This window comes from Chiloscyllium plagiosum, unplaced genomic scaffold (genome assembly GCF_037043375.1).
Source record: "Chiloscyllium plagiosum isolate Xiang-an unplaced genomic scaffold, Cpla_swu_hap1 HiC_scaffold_12, whole genome shotgun sequence".
In the NCBI taxonomy this organism is placed as follows: Eukaryota; Metazoa; Chordata; class Chondrichthyes; order Orectolobiformes; family Hemiscylliidae; genus Chiloscyllium; species Chiloscyllium plagiosum.
In genome coordinates, this window is record NW_028270150.1 from 45,712,163 (window position 1) to 45,733,295 (window position 21,133).

Genomic DNA, 21,133 nt, shown 5'->3' on the forward strand with positions numbered 1-21,133 from the left:
AGGAGCTGGTGTTGGACTGGGGTGGACAAAGTTAAGAATCACACAACACCAGGATTTTTTGAATGCACTAACTTTCAGAGTGCTGCTTCTTCTTCAAATGGTTCTTCCTGGAAGAAGCAACACATCAAAAGCTAGTGCTTCCAAATCAACCTGTTGGACTATAACTTGGTGTTGTGTGATTTTTAACTCTCTTGAACAAGTATCTGTCCCCAGCATATGTCAATTAATCAGCTTTCCTTTGTTTCTACTTCTTCAGGCTAATATTCATCATCTGAGTGAAAACATCAGCATTAATGAGCACACCCTATCCTGTGTGATTAACCTTCATGAATAACAATGTGCCATTTTATTGCACAGTGTATATGAATGCAATATTTACAAAGTTCAAACAATCAGTCTGTTATTTTCTAACATTGTATATGACCTGGGAGCTGACACATACCTTGCCATCAGCACTTCTTATACACCTTCTAAAGTTTACTTGAGGACATGGAGCAACAGAAGTGATTGTACAGAGGCATCATGGCACTGAATGGACCCTCATTTCATTTCACTTTAGGCAATTTGGCGGTACTTTATTTGTGCTACTGTCATGAGAGACAGCGGTATAATGTAGCCACGATCACCAGCAAGTCTTTTGGTCTTCATCATAATTTTCCTCTGCCTGAGCCATCCTTTGCTGTGGGAATCTGTCGGACAGAAAGGCTGAAAATTACCCCTTGGCATTAAATAAAGACAGAAGTGGGCAGAGGTTTATCTCTGTATAGTGCTTCACAGTGATGCTGCGATAACAGCAGAAGCTCAGTCAATAAACGGTATCTGGAGGATATCATTACCTCCCACTTCCCAGGATAAAAGCTACATTTCTTTCCAAAAACCAGATGGCCTTTACCCTGAAGTGCAGCGTACTTAATGTTGGAAAAGGACTGTCTGATACTGAACATATTAGAATCATTTTGTGCAAATTTACCCTGCAAGAAAATAGAGGAAATGAACATAAAGATAACAGATTGAGAGTGTGTAACAATTCACAAAGGAGTACTGAATAAGAGATGTGGGGATATAAGATTATTAAATTGGCACAAGTTGTTTCAGTCTCATAGATGTATGCAATTTATAGGTAGCTATAGTTCAAGGTGCTGAATTAGAGACCCTAATAATCTGATTTCTCTACACAGAAGCAGCCAGACCTGCTGAGCTTTTCCAGCAATTTCTGTTTTTGTTTTTGAATTGCAGAAAAGTTGCTTAAAAACGTTGTTCCGTTTCTTGGGGTGGGCAAGTAAAAAAAATTGACCTGCTAAGACAGAAATTGTAGCAATAGTTTTAGAAAGAGCAATCAGTAATTTCTCTATTCTAGTGCCCTTTTTTATGCTCTTCAATGTTTTCTTGTCTGAGGTCTGCCTGGTGAAAGGATGATGCATGTCAACCTTGAATTAATGTTATGAAGCTTCTAAGTTATAATTCATAGGAGGTGTAAGTACAATTGAGACCTCACATTATCATTGGAAACTTGACATAGGTATAGCTATGGTCCTCTGGAAATTAAAAATGAAATGATTTACATGGTACATGCTTAGGTTCAAGGTCTGATCTTAAGGAACTACAAGGGAACTCACAAATATAACCCTGGTCATTAGAGTCATAGAGTCAAACAGCACAGAAACAGACCCTTTGGTCCAACTAGTCCATGCTGAATGTAATCCCAAACTAAACTAGTCCCACCTGCCTGCTCCTGGCCAATATCCCTTCAAACTTTTCATATTCATGTACTTAACCAAACGTCTTTTAAATGTTGTAATTGTGCCCACACCAACCATTTCCTCAGGAAATTCATTCTATATGCGAACCACCCTCTGTACAAAAGATTTGCCCTTCACATCTTTCTTGATCTCTCTCCTCTCACCTTAAAAATGTGGCCCCTAGTCTTGAAATCCCCCATCGTAGGGAAAAAACATCTACCATTAAGCCTATGACCTCATGATTTTACAAATTTCTACAAGGTTTCACAGAAGGTTGGAGGATTTGAGCTACAATGAGAGGCTGAACAGGCTGGGGCTGTTTTCCCTGGAGCGTTGGAGGCTGAGGGGTGACCTTATAGAGGTTTACAAAATTATGAGGGGCATGGATAGGATAAATAGACAAAGTCTTTTCCCTGGGGTCAGAGAGTCCAGAACTAGAGGGCATAGATTTAGGGTGAAAGGGGAAAGATATAAAAGAGACCTAAGGGGCAACTTTTTCACGCAGAGGGTGGTATGTGTATGGAATGAGCTGCCAGAGGATGTAGTGGAGGCTGGTATAATTGCAACATTTAAGAGGCAGTTGGAATGGTACATGAATAGGAAGGGTTTGGAGGGATATGGGCCGGGTGCTGGCAGGTGGGACTAGATTGGGTTGGGATATCTGGTCGGCATGGACGGGTTGGACTGAAGGGTCTGTTTCCATGCTGTACATCTCTATGAATCTATAAAAGCCATTTTTAAAGAAGGAAAAATTATAAACCGGGTAATCTAGGCACAAACAGATAAATGAACCTCAGTCAAGATTCCTAAATGAATATCATGTGTCATTGATTCTAAAGAAGAAAGCTGATCAAAGAATACACAAGTGAACAGTGGTAGAAAAAAATTCAAGTGCTCCAAAATGTTTTGATTCTTATAAAAAACTATTTGTCAATAAATCTGTATTTAATATATAGTTATCTAATTAACAATTTTACACATTTGATGTTGAAAATACAATTTGCATTTATGTAATATTAACAATTTTTTTTGTTACAAAGTCATTACGTGTTCTTGTTACAGTTCCTTGAAGTTTCAAATATAAATGCATGGAAATAATTTCAGCTGCCAATGTTGGTCATAGCTTCACATGGCTCAAAATTCTCAAATTCTACTTTTCCCCTGGCTAACCTCATAATGGAAGAGACCCAGTTTCACTATCTGATCATGTATTTTAAACAAGCATTATCCAATTGTATAGAATAAATGTACTTCAGTTTCATCTTCCAACTCAGCTTGTCTCATTGTGGCATCCATTCTGTCACATCCTACAGATCTGAAATTGTCAATCTGCAGAAACATAAAAAAAATACAGACTTTGCACATCATATAAACTCTAGGTGAAAGTGATAGGATAATTTCAATTTTATGCTATTTGTCACTGTTGCCTCATCAATCTTACAATTGCCAACTGTTCCATGAACATTACCTAATTGGTGTCATACCCCTTCATTACTAATGCTTCATTAATGTTAAACTGCTCCATTCTGCTGTCTTATCATTCTCACATTACCATTACTATTGTCACACTAATGTCACATTACTTCAGTATCAGACTTGCATTGATGGAACACCATAATTACCATTGCAATATTCTGCCTGTGGATCACCACTATCATTAGCTGCTATTCTGTTTCACCTTTTATTTCAATCTCACTGAATCCCCAATAACTTATTATAGTCTCATGAGTCCTGACTTTCTCCCACACTCGTTTGAAGGATGCTGGGATGGCTGATGAATCCAATACCTGAAACGCAGGCTCTGCCAAGGAAAGGGCAAATACTACTGGAAGGGGTGAGTAAATGGCTTGTTTGGAGTTTTGCACGGTCCCTTTGATGCCTCGACTTTGCCACAGCACATTCTCAATGACATTATTTGACATATTCAGTGCTTTCTGAATGAACTTTACCCATTTTGGTCAGTTACGTGTCTCAGTGGATATGTTTAACCCCTTCAGTGATGTTTTGAAAAAAAAACCGTAAAACATTTCTGATGTCCTCCTAGAGGTTTACTGCTATGGCCGAGTTATAAGTGGTGCAGTTGCTTTGGGAGTCTGATGGCAAGCATTCAAATGATATGTCCCTGCCAGCACAGCTAATTCAAAGTATTTAGTGCCTCTATGTGTCCATGTTGGCTCAGGAGAAGACTTTGCTGCTAGATCACTTTTCTTGCTATTAGATTTTGCAAAGGCACAAATAATGGCATCTCCCAACTGTTTTGAAGTGCCTGCAGTACGCAGTCCTAGTCTCTAGACCAACCAACCATAAATAAGGCCTTTTCCGATCTCACACAAGCCCTTGATTCTGTCAAGTATGAAGACTTTTGGAGTCACTTCCTCTGACTTTACTACTCTCAAAAATCAGCCATCATTCATCTTCCGTCTAGTCTGTGATGTACACAAGCTATACACCTCACCAATAGAACCACATCAATCCTATCTCGATGACACTTGTGTTTGAACAAGGCTGTGATATTGTACAGAGTCACTTCTCTTTTTTTTGCTGCAATATTACAACTCACCTCCAGCAAATTACCCACATGCATTAAGATCAGCTATAGAACAGAAAATAAATTGTTCATACATTTTTACTGCTCACATTGCATCTTGCCATGAGATTTCATTCCTGGGCTTCTTTACATCTTGATCTTCTTTCATGTTCTCTCTTCCTTTCTTGATGTTACCGGCTGCTGATTATAGCTTTTTAAAGTGAGTTTTATTTTTCTATTGTCAGTATTATAATATCACAGGATCACAAATCTGTCTTAGCATCAATAAGTCAAAAGCAGCATTGGCCTTCATACTGGAACTGAAAAATAATTTAATTCATGTTGCAGGACTGTGCTGGTGTAGCAAACTAAAGTAATATTGCACTCCACATAGATGACTTTCAATTTTTTAGAGACTGAAAATGGCCATCACTTCCAAAGCACTAATTCTTTTGAAAACACCAAATGTCATCTGTCAGTATGAATTGCAGTCATAGAGTCATACAGCATGGGAACAGACCCTTCAGTCCAAACAGTCCATGCTGACCATGTTCCCAAACTAAACTAGTCTCACCTGCCCATATCCCTCCAAACCTTTCCTATTCATGAACTTATCAAATGTCTTTGAAACATTGAAAGTCCACCACTTTCTCCGGCAGTTCATTCTCTCTGTAAAGAAAATGCTCCTCATGTCTTTTTAAAATTTTTCTCCTCTCACCTTAGAAATATGTCCTCTATTTTGAAGTTCCCCACCGAGCAAAAAGACCCTTATTATTCACCATATCTATGCCCCTCATGATTTTATAAGATCATCCCTCAACCTCCTATGCTCCAGTGAAAAAAGTCTCCAGCCTTTCATCCTATTTTTGTATCTCAAACCTTTCATTCCCAGCAACATATTGGTAAATCTTTTTTGAACCCTCTCCAATTTAATAATATCCTTCATATAATGACCAGAACAGCACACTCAGTTCCCCAAAAGAGGCCTCAGCAACGTCCTGGACAACCTTAGTATGACATCTTGACTTCTATACTCAAAGGTCTGAACAATGAAGGCCAGCACGCTAAACACCTTTTAACCACCCTGTCTAACTGTGATGCAAATTTCAAAGAATTAGGTACCTCAAGCCCGAAGTCTCTTTACATTATCCATGGTCCTACCACTAATTATATAACTCCTGTCCTTATTAATGCCACACATTTATCCAAATTAATCTTAATCTGCCATTCCATTCCATTGACCCAATTGATCAAGATCTCTTTGTAATCTTAGATAACCTTCTTCCCTGTCCATTATATCACCAATTTTGATGTCATCTGCAAACTTACTAACCTCCTAACTTCTCAACCAAACCATTTCGATAAATGAAAAACAAAAATGGATCCAGTACTAATCCCTGGGGGACACCACTGGTTACAGGCCTCCCTCTGTCTCCTTCTACAAAGCCAATTTTATATCCAATTGGCATGCTCACCCTGAATTTCATGTAATCTAACTTTACTAATTAGGCTACCATGCATAACCTTGTCAAAGGCTTTACTATAGTCCAAGTAAACAACATCTACTGCTCTGCCCTCAATCTTTTTGGTTACTTGTTTAAAAAAAACTTAATCACATTTATGAATCCTTTATACCTGGACCCAATATACCGGCCACTGCAACGGACAGCTGGAACTGACAACTGGAAGAGGCAGATTCAAACCACTACAAATGCTGGAGGAAAGATCACAGAAGCGCTTCACAGGAGGCTCCCAAGCACTAAGGATGTCACCTCGACAGGGGATGAAACGTCTGCAACGAGCACCCGAGCTACAAATCTTTTCACAAACTATGAATCCTTTCTCTCTCCAGAAAACGTATTTTATGCCTCTTGAACAAGTTTTGGTTTCCTCTTCAATGACCTTCCTTGGTAACTTAATCCACAACGGTATTACCTTGAAAATGGAAAAGTTGTTTCTTCTCAATTCTACCTTCTTAGTTATTTTGTCTGTGCCATCTTATAAAAGAACCGTTCAGCATTTCTCTTCATAATTTTGAAGACTTCAGTATGATCTCATAAAAGTCACCTTTTTGCATAGAAAACAAACCCAACCTCTGCAGCTTCTCTTCATCACTCAAATTCCTAATACCCGGAATCAAATTTGTCCCTTCCTGCTCTTACAGCATGGATATTGTTGAAACACTAAACTACAACTGAATTAATAAATGTAACATGAGAACAATAACCATGGAAACACAGTATGATAACCCATTATCACTGATGACATTGTCTTGCTTCCAGAGCCATATTTCTACTAAAACAATGGACTTCACTTCAGATGAACTTTAACACTGCTGTTGCATTTCTGTAGTGTAACTGTCATTATGATGCTAAATAAACAACTTGTTACTGCAGCAGTTCTATAGCATGGGTGCAACTCATTTTTGTAACAGCATAAACGTCCTTGATGGATATCAAAAGATTCTCTGTGTTTTCGACAGGTCATCACTCATTATTTAATTATGTGGATTCCCTTAAATATATTGACCCAATATATCATCTTGCAAATATACAGAAATTTACACAATCACAACGTTAATGATCTTTCAAGTATACAGGGCTTTTTAGTCTCTGGCATATGGCAAGCTTTGAAAGAATAAAGATTTAAAATTGTGGATCCAGAGTCCATTCCGGTTAATGTGATTGTTTCTTTCTGTTTCTATCCTTGTGACATATTCTGAAGCATTACTGAAAAAATCCAAATGCAAGCTTCAAAATGTGTATGTCATTCTTATAGAAAATCCAGGACTCTCCTGCCAGGACAAAGCTGCTCTTCTAATGTACCTCTCAGTTTCAACAATATTTGAATGTTCTGAATTGGGTAGTTTTCTAGGTATAATTTTGAATTTTCATTTCTGATGCAAAATTTACATTTTGCACCATAATTCACAAAACCACAGGAACAATCTGAATTACTACATCGTTAAGAATTTATAGCATTATCTACAATGGTGCCATCAACAAGGTTTCTTGAATTTATTGAAGTGTTGGAGGATATATCTTCTGTATTTTTGGCATGTTCTTTGCTACCATCCAATGACTCAAGCGTTCCTGATCCATTGTTTCCCATTGTCTTGCACCGTGTATCATTTCCTGTATCACAATTCTGAAGAGGGATCAAAACATTATGCTTCATCAAAAAATCATCGCTGTATTTGGCTTCCATTGAATTTCTCCTCCTCATGCTCCTGCTAACAGTTGCGTACCTTCCAGTTTCCTCAAAGCTCAGGGATAAAGTGACAGTTCCACTTCCAAAACTGACCTTCTGCTTGCTGCATCTCTGCATTTCCATGGTTATTTGCTCATCATGGGCACTTCTGCTACAGATTGAAGATGTTGGAGAGGAGACAGTGGAACCACCAATACTATTAGACCTCTTGCGAGACAAGGTGCCACGCCGCAAAGTTGCCTTTGCTGCCACTTTAAAAGCATGGGCAGCCGTACTGCATCTCACTTCTTCAATTGTATTTCTTGATGGTTTAAACAAAATTATATAGCATTTGTTAAAATAAATGCATCCAAGTAACCCAAAACTTGATGCAAGAATAGCAATAACTTCTACAGCTGAAACAAATTTCCCGTAAGTGCTGACATAAGCAGGAATAAATGAGATCCAGACTATGAAAAATATGAGCATACTGAAGGTAATAAATTTGGCCTCATTGAAGTTCTCTGGGAGCTTGCGAGACTTAAAGGCAAAAAAGAAGCAAATGGCAGCAAGGAGGCATGTGTAACCAATGAGGAAACCAAGTGCCATTAATGAACCTTCATCACACGTAATAAAAATGATTTCATCTTCTAGCTCATGGTTTCTGTAGCTTGAAGGGGGTGCTGTGTAAAGCCAGATAACACAAGTAACTATTTGCACTAGAATACAGAGGAAAACAAGTAAGAATTGCAAATTGAGGCCCACCCACTTTCGATGGAGGCTGGTTGGGATCTTGGCCTCAAAGACTAATAATACACGATTTGTTTTCACCAGAATGCAAGAAATGCACAGCACGAAACTGATTCCAAAAGCAGGTTGACGCAATCTACAGGTCCAATCCTTAGGTTCTCCAATGAAGATCAATGAGCTGGAGAAACAGCAGATTAAGGAAAAGAGGAGGAGATAGGAGAGTTCTCTGTTAGTGGCTTTCACAATAGGAGTATTTCTGAACTTAATGAATACTCCTAAAACAAAGGAAGTCATCAGTATTCCTAGAATGGCAAATATTGTCAGGGCAATTCCAAAAGGTTCAATCCATGACAGGTATTCAATCTCCTTGGCTATGCATGACGTATGGTTCTCATTTGACCAGAAATCATTGGGACATTTTGTACATGCACTTGCATCTAAAGGAAGAGAAGAGATGACAAACATTGAGTATAGTTAGTTATTTCTTTGATACAATTAAACTTTCAAAGCATTAACTCTTTACTCAGTGCAAGAGTATATTCAGTCCAGTTTGCCTTGCTATCTTATCCAATCATTAGCGTAAGGATTACGTTTCCTCATCTTTTAGCTGGGTTTTAAGGTTGACTAATATTTTTATGTGATTTAGTTGGTTCACCGACCACCTACTTGCATCACAATAGTATCAATCACCTGCTCTTCGCTATTCACATTTTAATCTATAATAAGTTCTGCTTGGCTATCCGGTCTGTCCTCACTAAATCTTCAAATGTTCTGCATCCCAATGCATTTATTGCAAATGAGTCAGTTTTGTTTACAACTTTATTTACAATTCCTTGCAAGGCTTCTGTTTGTGTTTTCTCATCTCCACTTGTTTTATGTCTCAGTTTGTATTCTTTCCTCCTTTGACTCTACGTTATCTGTGTATTTCACATCTGTTTTCTTCAAAGTTGTTAGTGTGATGAATCCTGGTATTTATAAGCTTTTTTAAATATTCTGCAGAAGCCAGCATTCTATGAGGAAGTAACATTCAGGCACACTCAGTTTCAAAGGGATGTTGCATTTGGATGTTCCAAAATAAATCAGTTACATGTAATTCTTCATAGAAATAAAGATGGTACTAGTTGCAAGGTTTTCAATAGGTCCCTTAGAATAGTTCACTGGCCACTGAAGAAGAGCTCATAGCTTATAGGCAATGGGGAAGTGAATGAGTTTGTGAGTGAGAGAAAGGAAGAGAAAGATAGAATCCTTGTTACACAACTGGGAATACAACTGAATTACATTGATTTTGTTTGTAGGGGCCTCAGTAAGACTGTGCACAACAGTTGAATGTCTCAGTGTTGTTACATCTGAAGAAGAAGTTCAAGGAGTTAATAGGGAGCTAGAAGTCAAGTCAAGGTTCTGGAAATATCCCAGGAATTATGGACATTTAATAAGAAGCAAAGTATCACTAGTACTATCACTTCACTACAGCTAAGACTGGATGTTGTAAAATACATAAATTGTATTTGCTTGATGTGACTGAGCAAGATTAGAGCTGAGGAAAAAATTGAGAGGTGAAGCTAGATTTTGTTGAAAGCTGGAGTACAGCCTGTGATGAAGTATTGGAGTGCAGTTTCTGGATTCAAGGGAAGTATCGATCCAGGAAGGGAGGGTGATTGACCAGAACAGAGCTTTCATTGAGGCTGCCCACAATGAAACTGAAGGGAATTGCAGGGCCAGATTAGCAGAAAGGAAGAAATGAAAAGTAAAGAATTCCTTGTTAAGTTTCATGAGATTTGATGACCGACCATGTCATAACTAATTTATGGGGGTAATTGCAGAACAATACTGCATTGGTTACATTTGCTATTTTATGTGCACTGTGGGGTGCTTAATCGCAGTCCATTACTCATATTTTACCAATTGTTGATTCTGGGTTTTAGAATATAAATTGATAGATTTAGATGCCATCTGTCAACCCCTCAGAAAATGAACAGGAAATGACATCACCACAAACCCCAGGAACCCCATCCAGGAGAAATATATAAATAGAAAGCAGGAGACGACAGCTTCGCTTCGCTTGGAGGTCGCCACTGATGATGTTACCTAGCCAGGTAATGAAACGTCTGGATATCAAACCTATAGCTCAGCGAGCAAACCTACACCCTAAATCTCAACCTGAGCTACAAACCTTCACAAACCTTGCAATATAAATTGTACATGCATTGCAGATTATATTACTGTTCAAATGTTTATTGTTATTTATTAAAAACAAAGGAATCTTGTGGCTTTATTCTCTTTGTAAGTCCCCTGGAACCCCTGCTTTTATCCACTTTAATAAAGAGGTTACTAGTCTCCAGACAGCTCGTAACATAAATTTGGAAGATGAGATAAAACAATGGTAGAATCTTTGGTTAATGTGGAGTATTCTGAAATAAATTCTTTAATTTTACTATATTTCTTCCCACCTTTAAATAATTTGTTTGGAACAGATTTATATACTTAAACAAACCAGCATAAATTTCAAGCGAGCAGATTGCTTGCCCAGCTACAGCCCGGCATTAATATGACATTAAATGGGCTATAGATATTAATAGGTCAGGTAAGGTTAAATTTATAAGCCTTTATTTATATTCTGCAGAAACCAACAAAATATGGGGGTCACTTTCACATTTGTAAATGCCTGTTTTTCAGGTGCAGCTGTGATTTATTTCTTCTCTATATACTTTAGTAGTTCTGTCATAAATATAAATAGCATTGCAAAAGCAGTCTCCTTCAGTCCCTACCAAGGAGTTAAAGACTATTGGAGCCTTGCAGAAATATAGAGTTGAGGCTAAAATTAGACCCTAGATTAGAATGGTGCTGGAAAAGCACAGCAGTTCAGGCAGCATCCGAGGAGCAGTAAAATCGGTTAAAATTAGACCTGCCATGATCTTATTGAACAGCAAAACAGACGCAAAGAGCCAAGTGGCCCGCTCTTTTCCTTGTTTATATGTTTTCCATGTTCGTAAATATATTTGCTGATCCTTGCAGAGATGTAAGTGCATGTCAGTTATACTATCTGCATTTCAGTTTACATGTTTCTGAAGGCAGAACTCTCTGAGATTTGAACATATATGCAGGACAGCAGTTTCAGTTACAGGCACATGTACAGTAATAAAACTAATAGTTTTGCTTACCACTTTCATCACTAAACTCTCCTTCTGCACATGCTACACACTCAAAACAGCAGGTAGGCTCCCCTTCAATTATCCCCTTCCTGGTGCCAGGCACACAATCACGACTGCAGTTTGAAAAAGGCACCTAGGAATGTAAATTTAAAAAAAAGAAGAAATATTGAAACTTTGAGCAGATTCATTAAAATTCTTTGGGTCGAATTTATAATTATTGTGGGAGTTTCCCCATATAAATTCACTGCCAGGCTTTTTTCCCTCTATGGATCCATCACTCAATATTTAGTTTTTCCGTCAAATTTCTTTCCATTGAAATAAGTTCTGACATATAACATTATTCCTTTGCAGCAGCTTTAGCTCTATTTATTCTGCAAGTAGATTAGGTTGCTATTCATATGTGACATTTGTCTATGTGCAATTCCTTTGTAGTTGTAATTCAAAGCAACTGCCTGCATGTACATTTTATGTATATGCAATTTGGGCGAAGTTGAAATTGGAATTGTTCCATTCAATTCTGCATGTTCCTTATTGTTTTACAAAAAGTCTTCACAGCCTGTCACTACATTGCTAACCAATATCGGAAACACAGACGTCAGTTGAACTGTTGCTATGGATGTGGTTATTTGTTAAAACTGTGAACAATGGAACTCTTGGTTGAAAGTACTGGTCAAAGATACTTGTCTTAATTTTGGTAAATTATCTCCACGTGGACTTGTTCCATTGAAGAAAATTCTATACATTAAATGTGGTGTTCACAACTTCATCTTACAATTGAGAGGCCAAATCAAGTATGTTCAATCTGGGTGTGATCAGTGCATTGAGGAAAACTGATGTGTTTTTAGATGATGCTACAGAAGGGTACTGCGTAGATAAGAAATAGGATGCAGTCAATGATAGTTTCTTGGGGGACAGTAGTCATACCCTTACAGGAGGTGGAGAAGAATCCATTGTATGTGATCTGGCAAATATTAGATCAATAAAATGCAACTAGATGAGAACAGCTCACCCAGCTGGATGACAGTGGAGAGGCTTCAGAGGAAGATGATGTGACCAACTGTGCTAAAAGCAACAGATAGATCGAGAAGGAGGTAGAGAGTCTGTTCACCTTTGTTGCAGTTACATATAATGACATTTGTCACTTTGATCTGGTGATAGGACATAAACTTGTTTAGAGGGATTCAAATATGTAGTCCTCAGAAATTGATTGAGGAGGTAACAACATGTTCTAGGTCTTTTGGAAGGAGAGAAATGTTGGAGGTGGGATGTTAAGTTGCAAGGATAGAAGGATCAAAGGTTGATTTTTAAGAGAAGTGAAGAAGGAATATTTAAGTATCTGAAGATTGAGAAATATTCACCATGTGAGTTAACATGGAGATGAGCAGGAAACTTGGGCACTCAGAGGTTTATTGAGAAAAAGGACCAGACAGAAGTAGGTGGATCTTGTGGATAACATAAGCTCAGAGAGGACATGATTGGAGACAGGAAAGAAAGAAGAGGAAAATGTGAGATCAGGGCTGGAGCATGGAAGAGTGTTAAAGGAAATTTGGCCTTTTGGACTCAAGTAAGGGAGGGAAGTGGCTGTGGCAGCTGATTTGATGGTTTCTCAGATTTGGTAATCAAGAAGTTTGTGAGCTCTCATTTGTCGAAGGTTCGGGTAGAGGTGACAGGAAACAAAATTTGAAAAAATTGCAGTGGGGAAAATAAGTTGGGATTACTTTTGGATTCCAGGTTGATTCTAAAATAATGAAGAGTATTAGGAGATGAGAGCAGAACTTAAAGATGCTTCATGTCATCTAGCCAGTACTGAAAGTGAATGGCTAAACCAAGGGAGAACAACCAGGGTAAAAGGTGATAATAGTTTTCATGGTTAAGAGGATTTCAAATGTCAAATGAACTGTAGAAATATTGTGTTGAATGGAGAACCAAAGGCTAAATATTTGAGATTTTGAGTCTGGTGTTGTAAGTGATTTGTGAGAGACAAAATACAAATCAGTACAAACAATATATTATAAATTGTGTCTGAGTATTGTCCCAGTCTGTATTATTAAATACTGATGTGGTTTGAAATTAAATTTCAACATTGTTTGGAAACATAAGAATAGTAAATTAGTAATTTTATTAGTAGTAGCAAAACAGCTAATTATATTTGAGAGGTAGTGATAAATATAGCTATTATACAAATAGCTGAATAGTAGACCAAAACTTGTGCATTGTTTTAAAAAAGGCACATTTTGTTGAAGCTTTTCATCTTGCATTCATCAGGACAGTTTGCAAGAATGCCTACTCCAACAGGTAAATCAACATCTGTACTACACAACAGGGGAGTGCTGATTGGTTGAGACATTGGTTCTAATTCGTAGAGACATTGTGATGGAGTATGCACCAATGATTATTGACAGTGACTGCCAGACTTTATTTAAATTTGAAACCGGACCTAATTTGTTTAAAACCTAAATAAAGGCTGATAGTTAGCTGGTTTAATGCTTTGGTTCATTCTCCACAAGAATGTTTCTACTATCAAAGTTCACTCACTAATCAGACAGCACTCTCCTCTCATTCTGTATAAATGTTGGTTTTTCCCGTATTGGTATTCTTGCAAATTGTCCTGATGAGTGCCAGATGAAAAGCTTTGACAAAATGTACATTTATTTCAGCAAAATAGCTATTACATATTAATCTATTAACTAAAATGTATTCAGATATATTTTCCTTTGTATAGTGTTAAAAGGATAGCTATTTACTAGTCAACTATAGACCACTAATGGTTTAGTTAAAGTATTTTTCTTTAAAGTGGCAGCTGAGGAGATATATTGCAACAATCAATGAAAATCAAATTGTGTATTGAACAAATTGTGTATTGAACAAAAATAAAACAGACAATTAAAAATTGATCACGTACCACTTTTGAGAAACCACTCCACAAGATTTTCTTCTCATTTATGTTGAGTCTATCACTTGGTTTAGCATCTGCATTGTAGTTGCCAACTTCTTGAAACACTACAGATTCATCCTCAGGGGACAACTGCCAATTGATAATGGTATAATTTCCTTTAAGGTCACCTTGATCATCAAAATCAACCTGCTCGCCCATGCTGTTTGTAAACTTCAAATGCAGCAGATGGTTGAGAACCTAGTAGATAATTAAAAGACTTTGTAACAAACCTTGCACATGTAATTCATTCAAGCACACCGGTCTGTAGTGTGGCTCCATGTACTCTTTCTTAAAGTTTGTTTATTATGTTATCATGACAATGTTGAGAAGGAAACAAAGACAAAACAAATGAATAGTAATAACTATCATTTGCCTCTCTCCTTTGCTACTGTCTTCACTGATGCCCTCTCAAATTTTTTATATCCCTCTGATTCCGATTTTATATTTGTTTTTATTTTGACTTTGTTATTTCTCTCTCTCCCTTAGAGGATCTGAGATGCTAAAAACAGTGACTTCAATCAATTTGAGTAGACTCCTGTCAGGCTAACTTAAAGTTCAGATTTTATTTGATAAATAAACTAAAATGTATAAAGAAAGTAATTGCACAATTGGAATCTATGTTTCATTAAAAAAACACAATGCTTAAATAGAAAATGTAGAAACTCTGATGGCTAATTGTGAAGAATAAAAAACAGACTCTAGAAGAAATGCAGCAAAACTACATTTCCTAATTCAAGCAAGAAGTAAAAATAGCAGATTCTGTCACAGCCTGGTCTCAGTGAATATTGTGCATAACAAACTTTCTAAATCAAACCAGGGATCAAAGTAAAAAAAGGGTAAAAACATAGGAAAAACAATCACATAATGAATATATGTAATTTGTAAAAGTTATGAATTATTAAATTTCACTGTTTTGTGGTTGATCCCGATTGGTGACAGTGAGTGGTGGAGCATGGATCACTTTCTCACTCCTTTGAATTTTTTTTCTCTGTAAGTAAATGATAGCTATTTGTCCAGCTGCTGAAAAGGGACTCCAGATATTTGATAATTTAGAATGGTTACCCAAACAGATAGTGATTATTTGAACCAATTGTAAAAGTGCTAGAGATCTGGCTCCTTGGAAATTGTATTTCTATTTACGTAGGATTCTACAGGATAGAAAGCACAGAACAGGCCATTTGTTCCACCCAGTCAATACTAGTATTTACGTTCCACTTCTGCATCCTTCCAACTTTGATCTTCTAGATCTGACACCTTAACCTCCATTCTTTTCAAATGATTGTCTAGCTTTCTCTTAAGTGCATCTTTATTATTCACTTCAACCACTCCTTGTGATAGCAAATTTCATATTTCCAACACTCTCTAGATAAAGAGGTTTCTTCAGAATTTGCTGTTGGATTTTTGGTGACCATCTTTAGATTACATTTAAGGTGTGATTCACAGATTTCGTAATAAGTTGTGGGACTTAATTCATTACATCTTTCTTTCCTGGAAACTGATGGTTATTCATCTTACCATTAATCACTTCTTAAATAATACCCATTTAACTCTAAGTTGTTATCTAGAGAACATTCTATAGCATCATAACCATGGAGATACCAAACGTTTTAATTAAAGTGTATGTGTAATTCTTTAAACAGCTACATACAGCCAAAAATTGACAGCAATTGTAAATTCAGTGGCTGCCTTGAGAGAATGAATCTGAACTGCGTCTCTTATTTTTGTGTCTTTAAAGACTGGTCTGCAAGGAGAAAGAATTGTTGTTAAAACAGGGATTTAACAGAACGGCTGCACAATTTCACAGCAAGGAATTCGATTCCTATTGTGAACTCTGTTTCTGCGTCTTTAGGTTCCTGTAATGGACAGATGATCAGAAGCCAAGGAGTTGTTTATTAGTGAAGGTGATTGATTCTCAGCTGGCTAAGCAGATAGGAACTGGAAACAAGTTTAGAAATATAGACATACGGAGAGAGAAGGACCGTTGTTCTCCCCAACTGAAGCTGCCTGTTAGTTGCTATAAAAAAACTCAGTTTTAACTTGATGAAAACTAGTTAGCTTTTCTGAGGTAGTTGTTGTAAGCTGTGAGTTTTGAATTGATAAATCCAAGACATTATCCAAGTGAATCAGTCATTATGTACTTCTCACAATCAGTTCCAGAGAAAAAGAAAGACAACTGAAAATAGCAAGTACCTGGCCAGCTGAAGTAGGATCACCTCAAAGTCAGAACAAAGAATCTGACTGACAAAGAAACTGACTTCCATTTTTTATCTCCACTAATAATCTATTTTTCATATTTGTTTATCTGAGCATGTGTAAAGGAGGGATTTATAAGGGAATTAATTTTAGTTAATAATATTACATGCTAATAGTTTATATCTAGTTTCTTGTAGCTACAGTATAACTACTTATAGTAAATAATAATTCTTATTTAGCACAGAGACTTGATCTATAGCTAATATCAATCTTTGTCCAAAAATCATGTAAATTGGTATACAATGCATACATTTGGTATGACTTGGGTAAAGTCAGGCTCTATTTACAATGCATTATCCCAGTGGATTGTATAAATTGTCATAACTGGCAAGTGTCAAAGAAGCTTCAAAAGGAGAAAATTCACTATAAAGGATGGCACAGTGGCTCCGTGGTTAGCACTACTGCCTCACAGCACCAGGGTCCCAGGTTCGATTCCAGCCTTGGGTGACTGTCTGTGTTGAGTTTGCACATTCTCCCTGCGCCTGCGTGGGTTTCCTCCGGGTGCTCCGGTTTCCTCCCACAGTCCAAAAATGTGGAGGTCAGGTGAATTGGTCATGCTAATTGTCCCATAGTGTTAGGTCAATTAGTCAGAGGGAAATGGGTCTGGGTGGGTTACTCTTCGGAAGGTCGGTGTGGACTGGTTGGGCCGAAGGGCCTGTTTCCACCTGTAGGGAATCTAATCTAAAAAATATGGAACTTGTATCCTCCTGGAGATAAATTTGCATTTCCTCCCTTTCAAGAATCACAAGGCAGAGGTTAAAAGAGTTTAAACCCTTTGAATATGTTAGCGGCTCAATACCTAATGTGTAGACTAGTATACTGTGAAGATCATAGCTCTGAGAACAGCCATTTAAATACCCCAGCACTACAAGAAATGCATAGGGAAAAGAATCTTTCACACTCTGAATGCTACCAGTCAGCTACTACTGAAAGTAAACAGAACAAAAACATTTCAATTGATCTACAAAACTAAGAATCTTGAAATTGACTGTTCAGCTCCCAACCAAGGGTGGCATGGTGGCTTATTGGTTAGCACTGCTTGCCTTACTGCACCAGGGACCTGGGTTTGATTCCACCTTTGGGCAATTATATCCTTGGAGTTTGCACATTCTCCCTGTGTCTGCGTGGGTTTCCTCCAGGTGCTCTGGTTTCCCACAAAAATGCTGTTTAGGTAAATTAATCATGGGAAATGCAAGGGTAAAGGGGATGGGATGGATGGGATTGTCTTCAGAGGCTTGGAGTGGACTTAAGGGCTGAATGGCCTTCTTCCACACTGTTTCTTCCATGAAAAAACATGATAAAACAGAAATGCTACCAGTAACATCCACTGTAATGGCCACAATATTCGACTACCCACTCTTCACAGAAAACTTAAACGTTTCTGCGTTGCATCATTTTTAATATAAAAATTCATTTATAATTTCTAATCTGTGTATGTGTTGTGTTCTTATTTCTTTTTGCATTTAGTAATGAATAAACTCACTATTTTTACCAACTCAGGAAAACCTGGTTAAATTGTGTCCTTTTAAAACTTAAGTTAGTGTGGGCCTGAGAGAGATGTATCCATAAGAAAAGACATTGTGTTAGCCTTGTTGCAATAAACTGAGGAGGCAGGTGAATACTTACTGGCACAATGCCAGGTTAGTTTGAATGTAGTCTAATTACTGACTGCCCCTTTTAATTATAAACTGATTGTCCTTTGTAATTTTAAACTCTGGGTGATTCTGCCTTTCTTTTCTAATAACTCAGTCATCTGATTAAACCACGTGGTCTTTTTCCTGCCTTTTGAGCATAAATGCTTCCTCAAGCCTGTCAGACTCAAAGTGAATGCAGATTTGGGGTGCAGCCTGATCAGAGCAATATACAGCGTTAACATGTCAACATTAGACATTAAATGTGACATCCTGATTTGAGATGTCAAACACATTTAAGGTTTGAGACACACTAGTCCACAAGACCGTATATTAACATTATGTATCATATATTTTTCTGCTCGGCTGTGATACACAGCTAATAATTTTCTAAAATAATAAATGGGAAGAAAATGTTGAGCTCTGCTGAGCTCATTTATATTTATAGGGGAAAGTGAGTCAAAACGTGTGGTGCTGGAAAAGCGCAGACTCCCCTGCTCCTCGGATGCTACCTGACCAGCTGCGCTTTTCCAGCACCACACTTTTTGACTCATTTATATTTATAACAATTAACTCAGTTGGCTGCATGGCTGGTTCACAATGCAGTGCAAACCCAACAGTCCAGTTTTAATTCTCCCACCAGCTGGAGTCATTGTCCAGATCCCACCTTCTAAACCTTCCCCCCACACCTGAGGCAAGTTGTCCCTCAGGTTAAACTCACTTCTGGTTATCTCTCCATAATGAGAGAACAGTCCTCTAAGATTATCACAACTATCCACATTCAGAATGCACCATCAGCCTCACCCTCAATTTGATAGCATTTTTCCCCCCGGCTATTAATGTGTGTTAAATTAACAAATAGTAAAATATCGCCAATGATGTAAATACAAAACAAAATAGAAATGCTGTCAACATTCAGTGAAGCACATTATCCATACACAAAAGAACTGCGAAAATCAAAGTTAACATTTCAGGTCCAGTGACCCTTCTTTAGAACTGATGGTAGCTAGGAAAAGGATGGTTTTTATACAGAAGATAAGGTGGGGAGCAGTAAACGATAGTTGGAGGTAGAGCCCAGAGAGAGACAAAAATAATTGGACAGAAAACAGGGTGGTTAAATGTCAGTCTGGGGGAATAAATAGCTGCTAATAGGGGCTATTAGTGGCTGACAACAAGTAGTGTGTGGTAGCAGCCCAAGTGATGACAAGGGGGCTGGGGGAAAGGTGAACTAAAATTGTTGAACTCAATATTAAGTCCAGGAGGCTTTAGGGTTCCCAAGTGGAAAATGAGATGCTGTTCTTCTAGATTATGCTGAGCTCTGCTGGAGCAAGCCTGAGACAGAGGTGTTGGCCAGCCACATGGTGATATGTTGAGGTGGTTGGCAACTGGAAGCTCAGGGTCTTTTTTTGGGACAGAACGTAGGCATTCTGTGAAGTGGTCATCCAGTCTATGCTTTGTTTCCTCAATGTAGAGGAAATCACATTGTGAGCAGTGAATACAGGTAAAGCGCTGCTTCACCTGGAAAATATATTTGGGACCATGGATAGTAGGAGGGTGGATGTAAATGGGCAGATGTTATACTTTCTGAGATTGCAATGGATGATGCCTGAGGCATTTTGGAGGTGGGGGGGGGGGGGGGGGAGTGGCAGTGGCGCGATTGGGAATGAAGTATGAATGGACCAGGGTGTCCAGGAGGAATGGCCCTTGCAGAAGGCTGACAAGGGAGGGGAGGGGAGGGGAATATGTGTCAGGTGATGGTATCCTGCTGGAGGTGGCAGATATGGAGGCTAATGACCCTCTGGATGTGGATACTGGTGGAATGGTAGGTGATGACCAGGGGGACCCTATTATTATTATGAGCGAAAAGAAGGCTGAAGTGTGGGGGTTGGTCAGTCTTGGCTAGAGCGCTGTCAACCATGATGCTGGACAATCCTCAGTTGAGGAAGAAGCTGGCCATTTCAGAGGCTTCCTTATCAAAGTTTGGCATCTTCAGAACAGATGCAACGGAGATGGAAGAACTGGGGTATTGGAAAGCAGTATCCATAGATGCTACTTTGGATGATCTGTTGGAAAGGTGACAATGTCCTGAAGAAGGGTTACACCTGGAATGTCAACTTCTCCACCTCCTAATAATATTCAGCAATATCTTCTTAAAGGGATAAGAGAGACCAAAGTGAACAAAGCATCTTAGAGAATGAGGCTGCCCAAATAATAATGGAGAACCAGGAAATGACAGAGGAGCTGAATAAATGTTTTGCATCAGTTTTCACTATGAGACACTATTAGCATCCTAAAATTGCTAAATATTCAAGGGCAAAAGGAGGAGAGAAAATAAATACAATAACTATCATTAGAGAAAACATGTTAGGGAAACTCATGGGGCTAAAGACCGATAACTCCCCTGGGAAGTGTCCTAAGATATTAAATGAAATGGCTGCAGAGCTAATGGTAGCAGTGGTAATATTCCTCCAGGAATTCTGAGATACTGGAAAAGTCCCAGATAATTGAAGAACTGCCAAATGTAACTTTTTTATTTAAAAAGGGAAGGGGACAGAAAACAAAACAGGTCAGTTAGCTTCATATCTGTTATTGGGGGAAAAAAAGGGTCTATTATAAAAAATGTAATAGCAAAGCATTTTGAAATGCATAATATGATCAAGTATAGTTAGCATGGATTCATGAAGGCGAAATCATGCCTGACAAATTTACTAGAATTCTTTGAGGAGGTAACAAGCAGGATAGATAAAAAGGATGCAGTGGGTGTAATATATTTATGATTTTCTGGAGCTGTTGGATGAGGTACCACACATTAGGGTCCTTATTAAGATAAGAGCCCATGGTGTTGGAGGTAGTATAGAGCCATAGTCATTTATTAACATGGATAGAGGATTGGCAATCAAGTAGAAGACTGAGAGTTGGGATGAGGAGAGCATTTCCAGGATGGCAACCTGTAACTAGTG

At 38.1% G+C, this 21,133-nt stretch overlaps 1 protein-coding gene across 4 annotated transcripts in view; it reads right to left on the bottom strand.

Annotated features, from left to right (window-relative positions):
• Positions 1–507: 507 nt before the first annotated feature.
• Positions 508–21,133, bottom strand: part of casr (calcium-sensing receptor) — a 102,413-nt gene continuing 81,787 nt past the window's right edge. For 3 of the 4 annotated variants that reach the window (XM_043700978.2, XM_043700976.2, XM_087992761.1), the window contains 3 exons: positions 14,257–14,487; positions 11,364–11,487; positions 2,672–8,642 (listed from right to left, as the gene is read on the bottom strand). In XM_043700978.2, the coding sequence (XP_043556913.2) occupies positions 7,231–8,642; positions 11,364–11,487; positions 14,257–14,487 (1,767 nt within the window). In that variant the 3' untranslated portion in view covers positions 2,672–7,230. Of the gene's footprint in view, positions 690–2,671; positions 8,643–11,363; positions 11,488–14,256; positions 14,488–21,133 lie in introns of those variants that run through there. The other variant, XR_015758852.1, reaches the window with a different exon arrangement.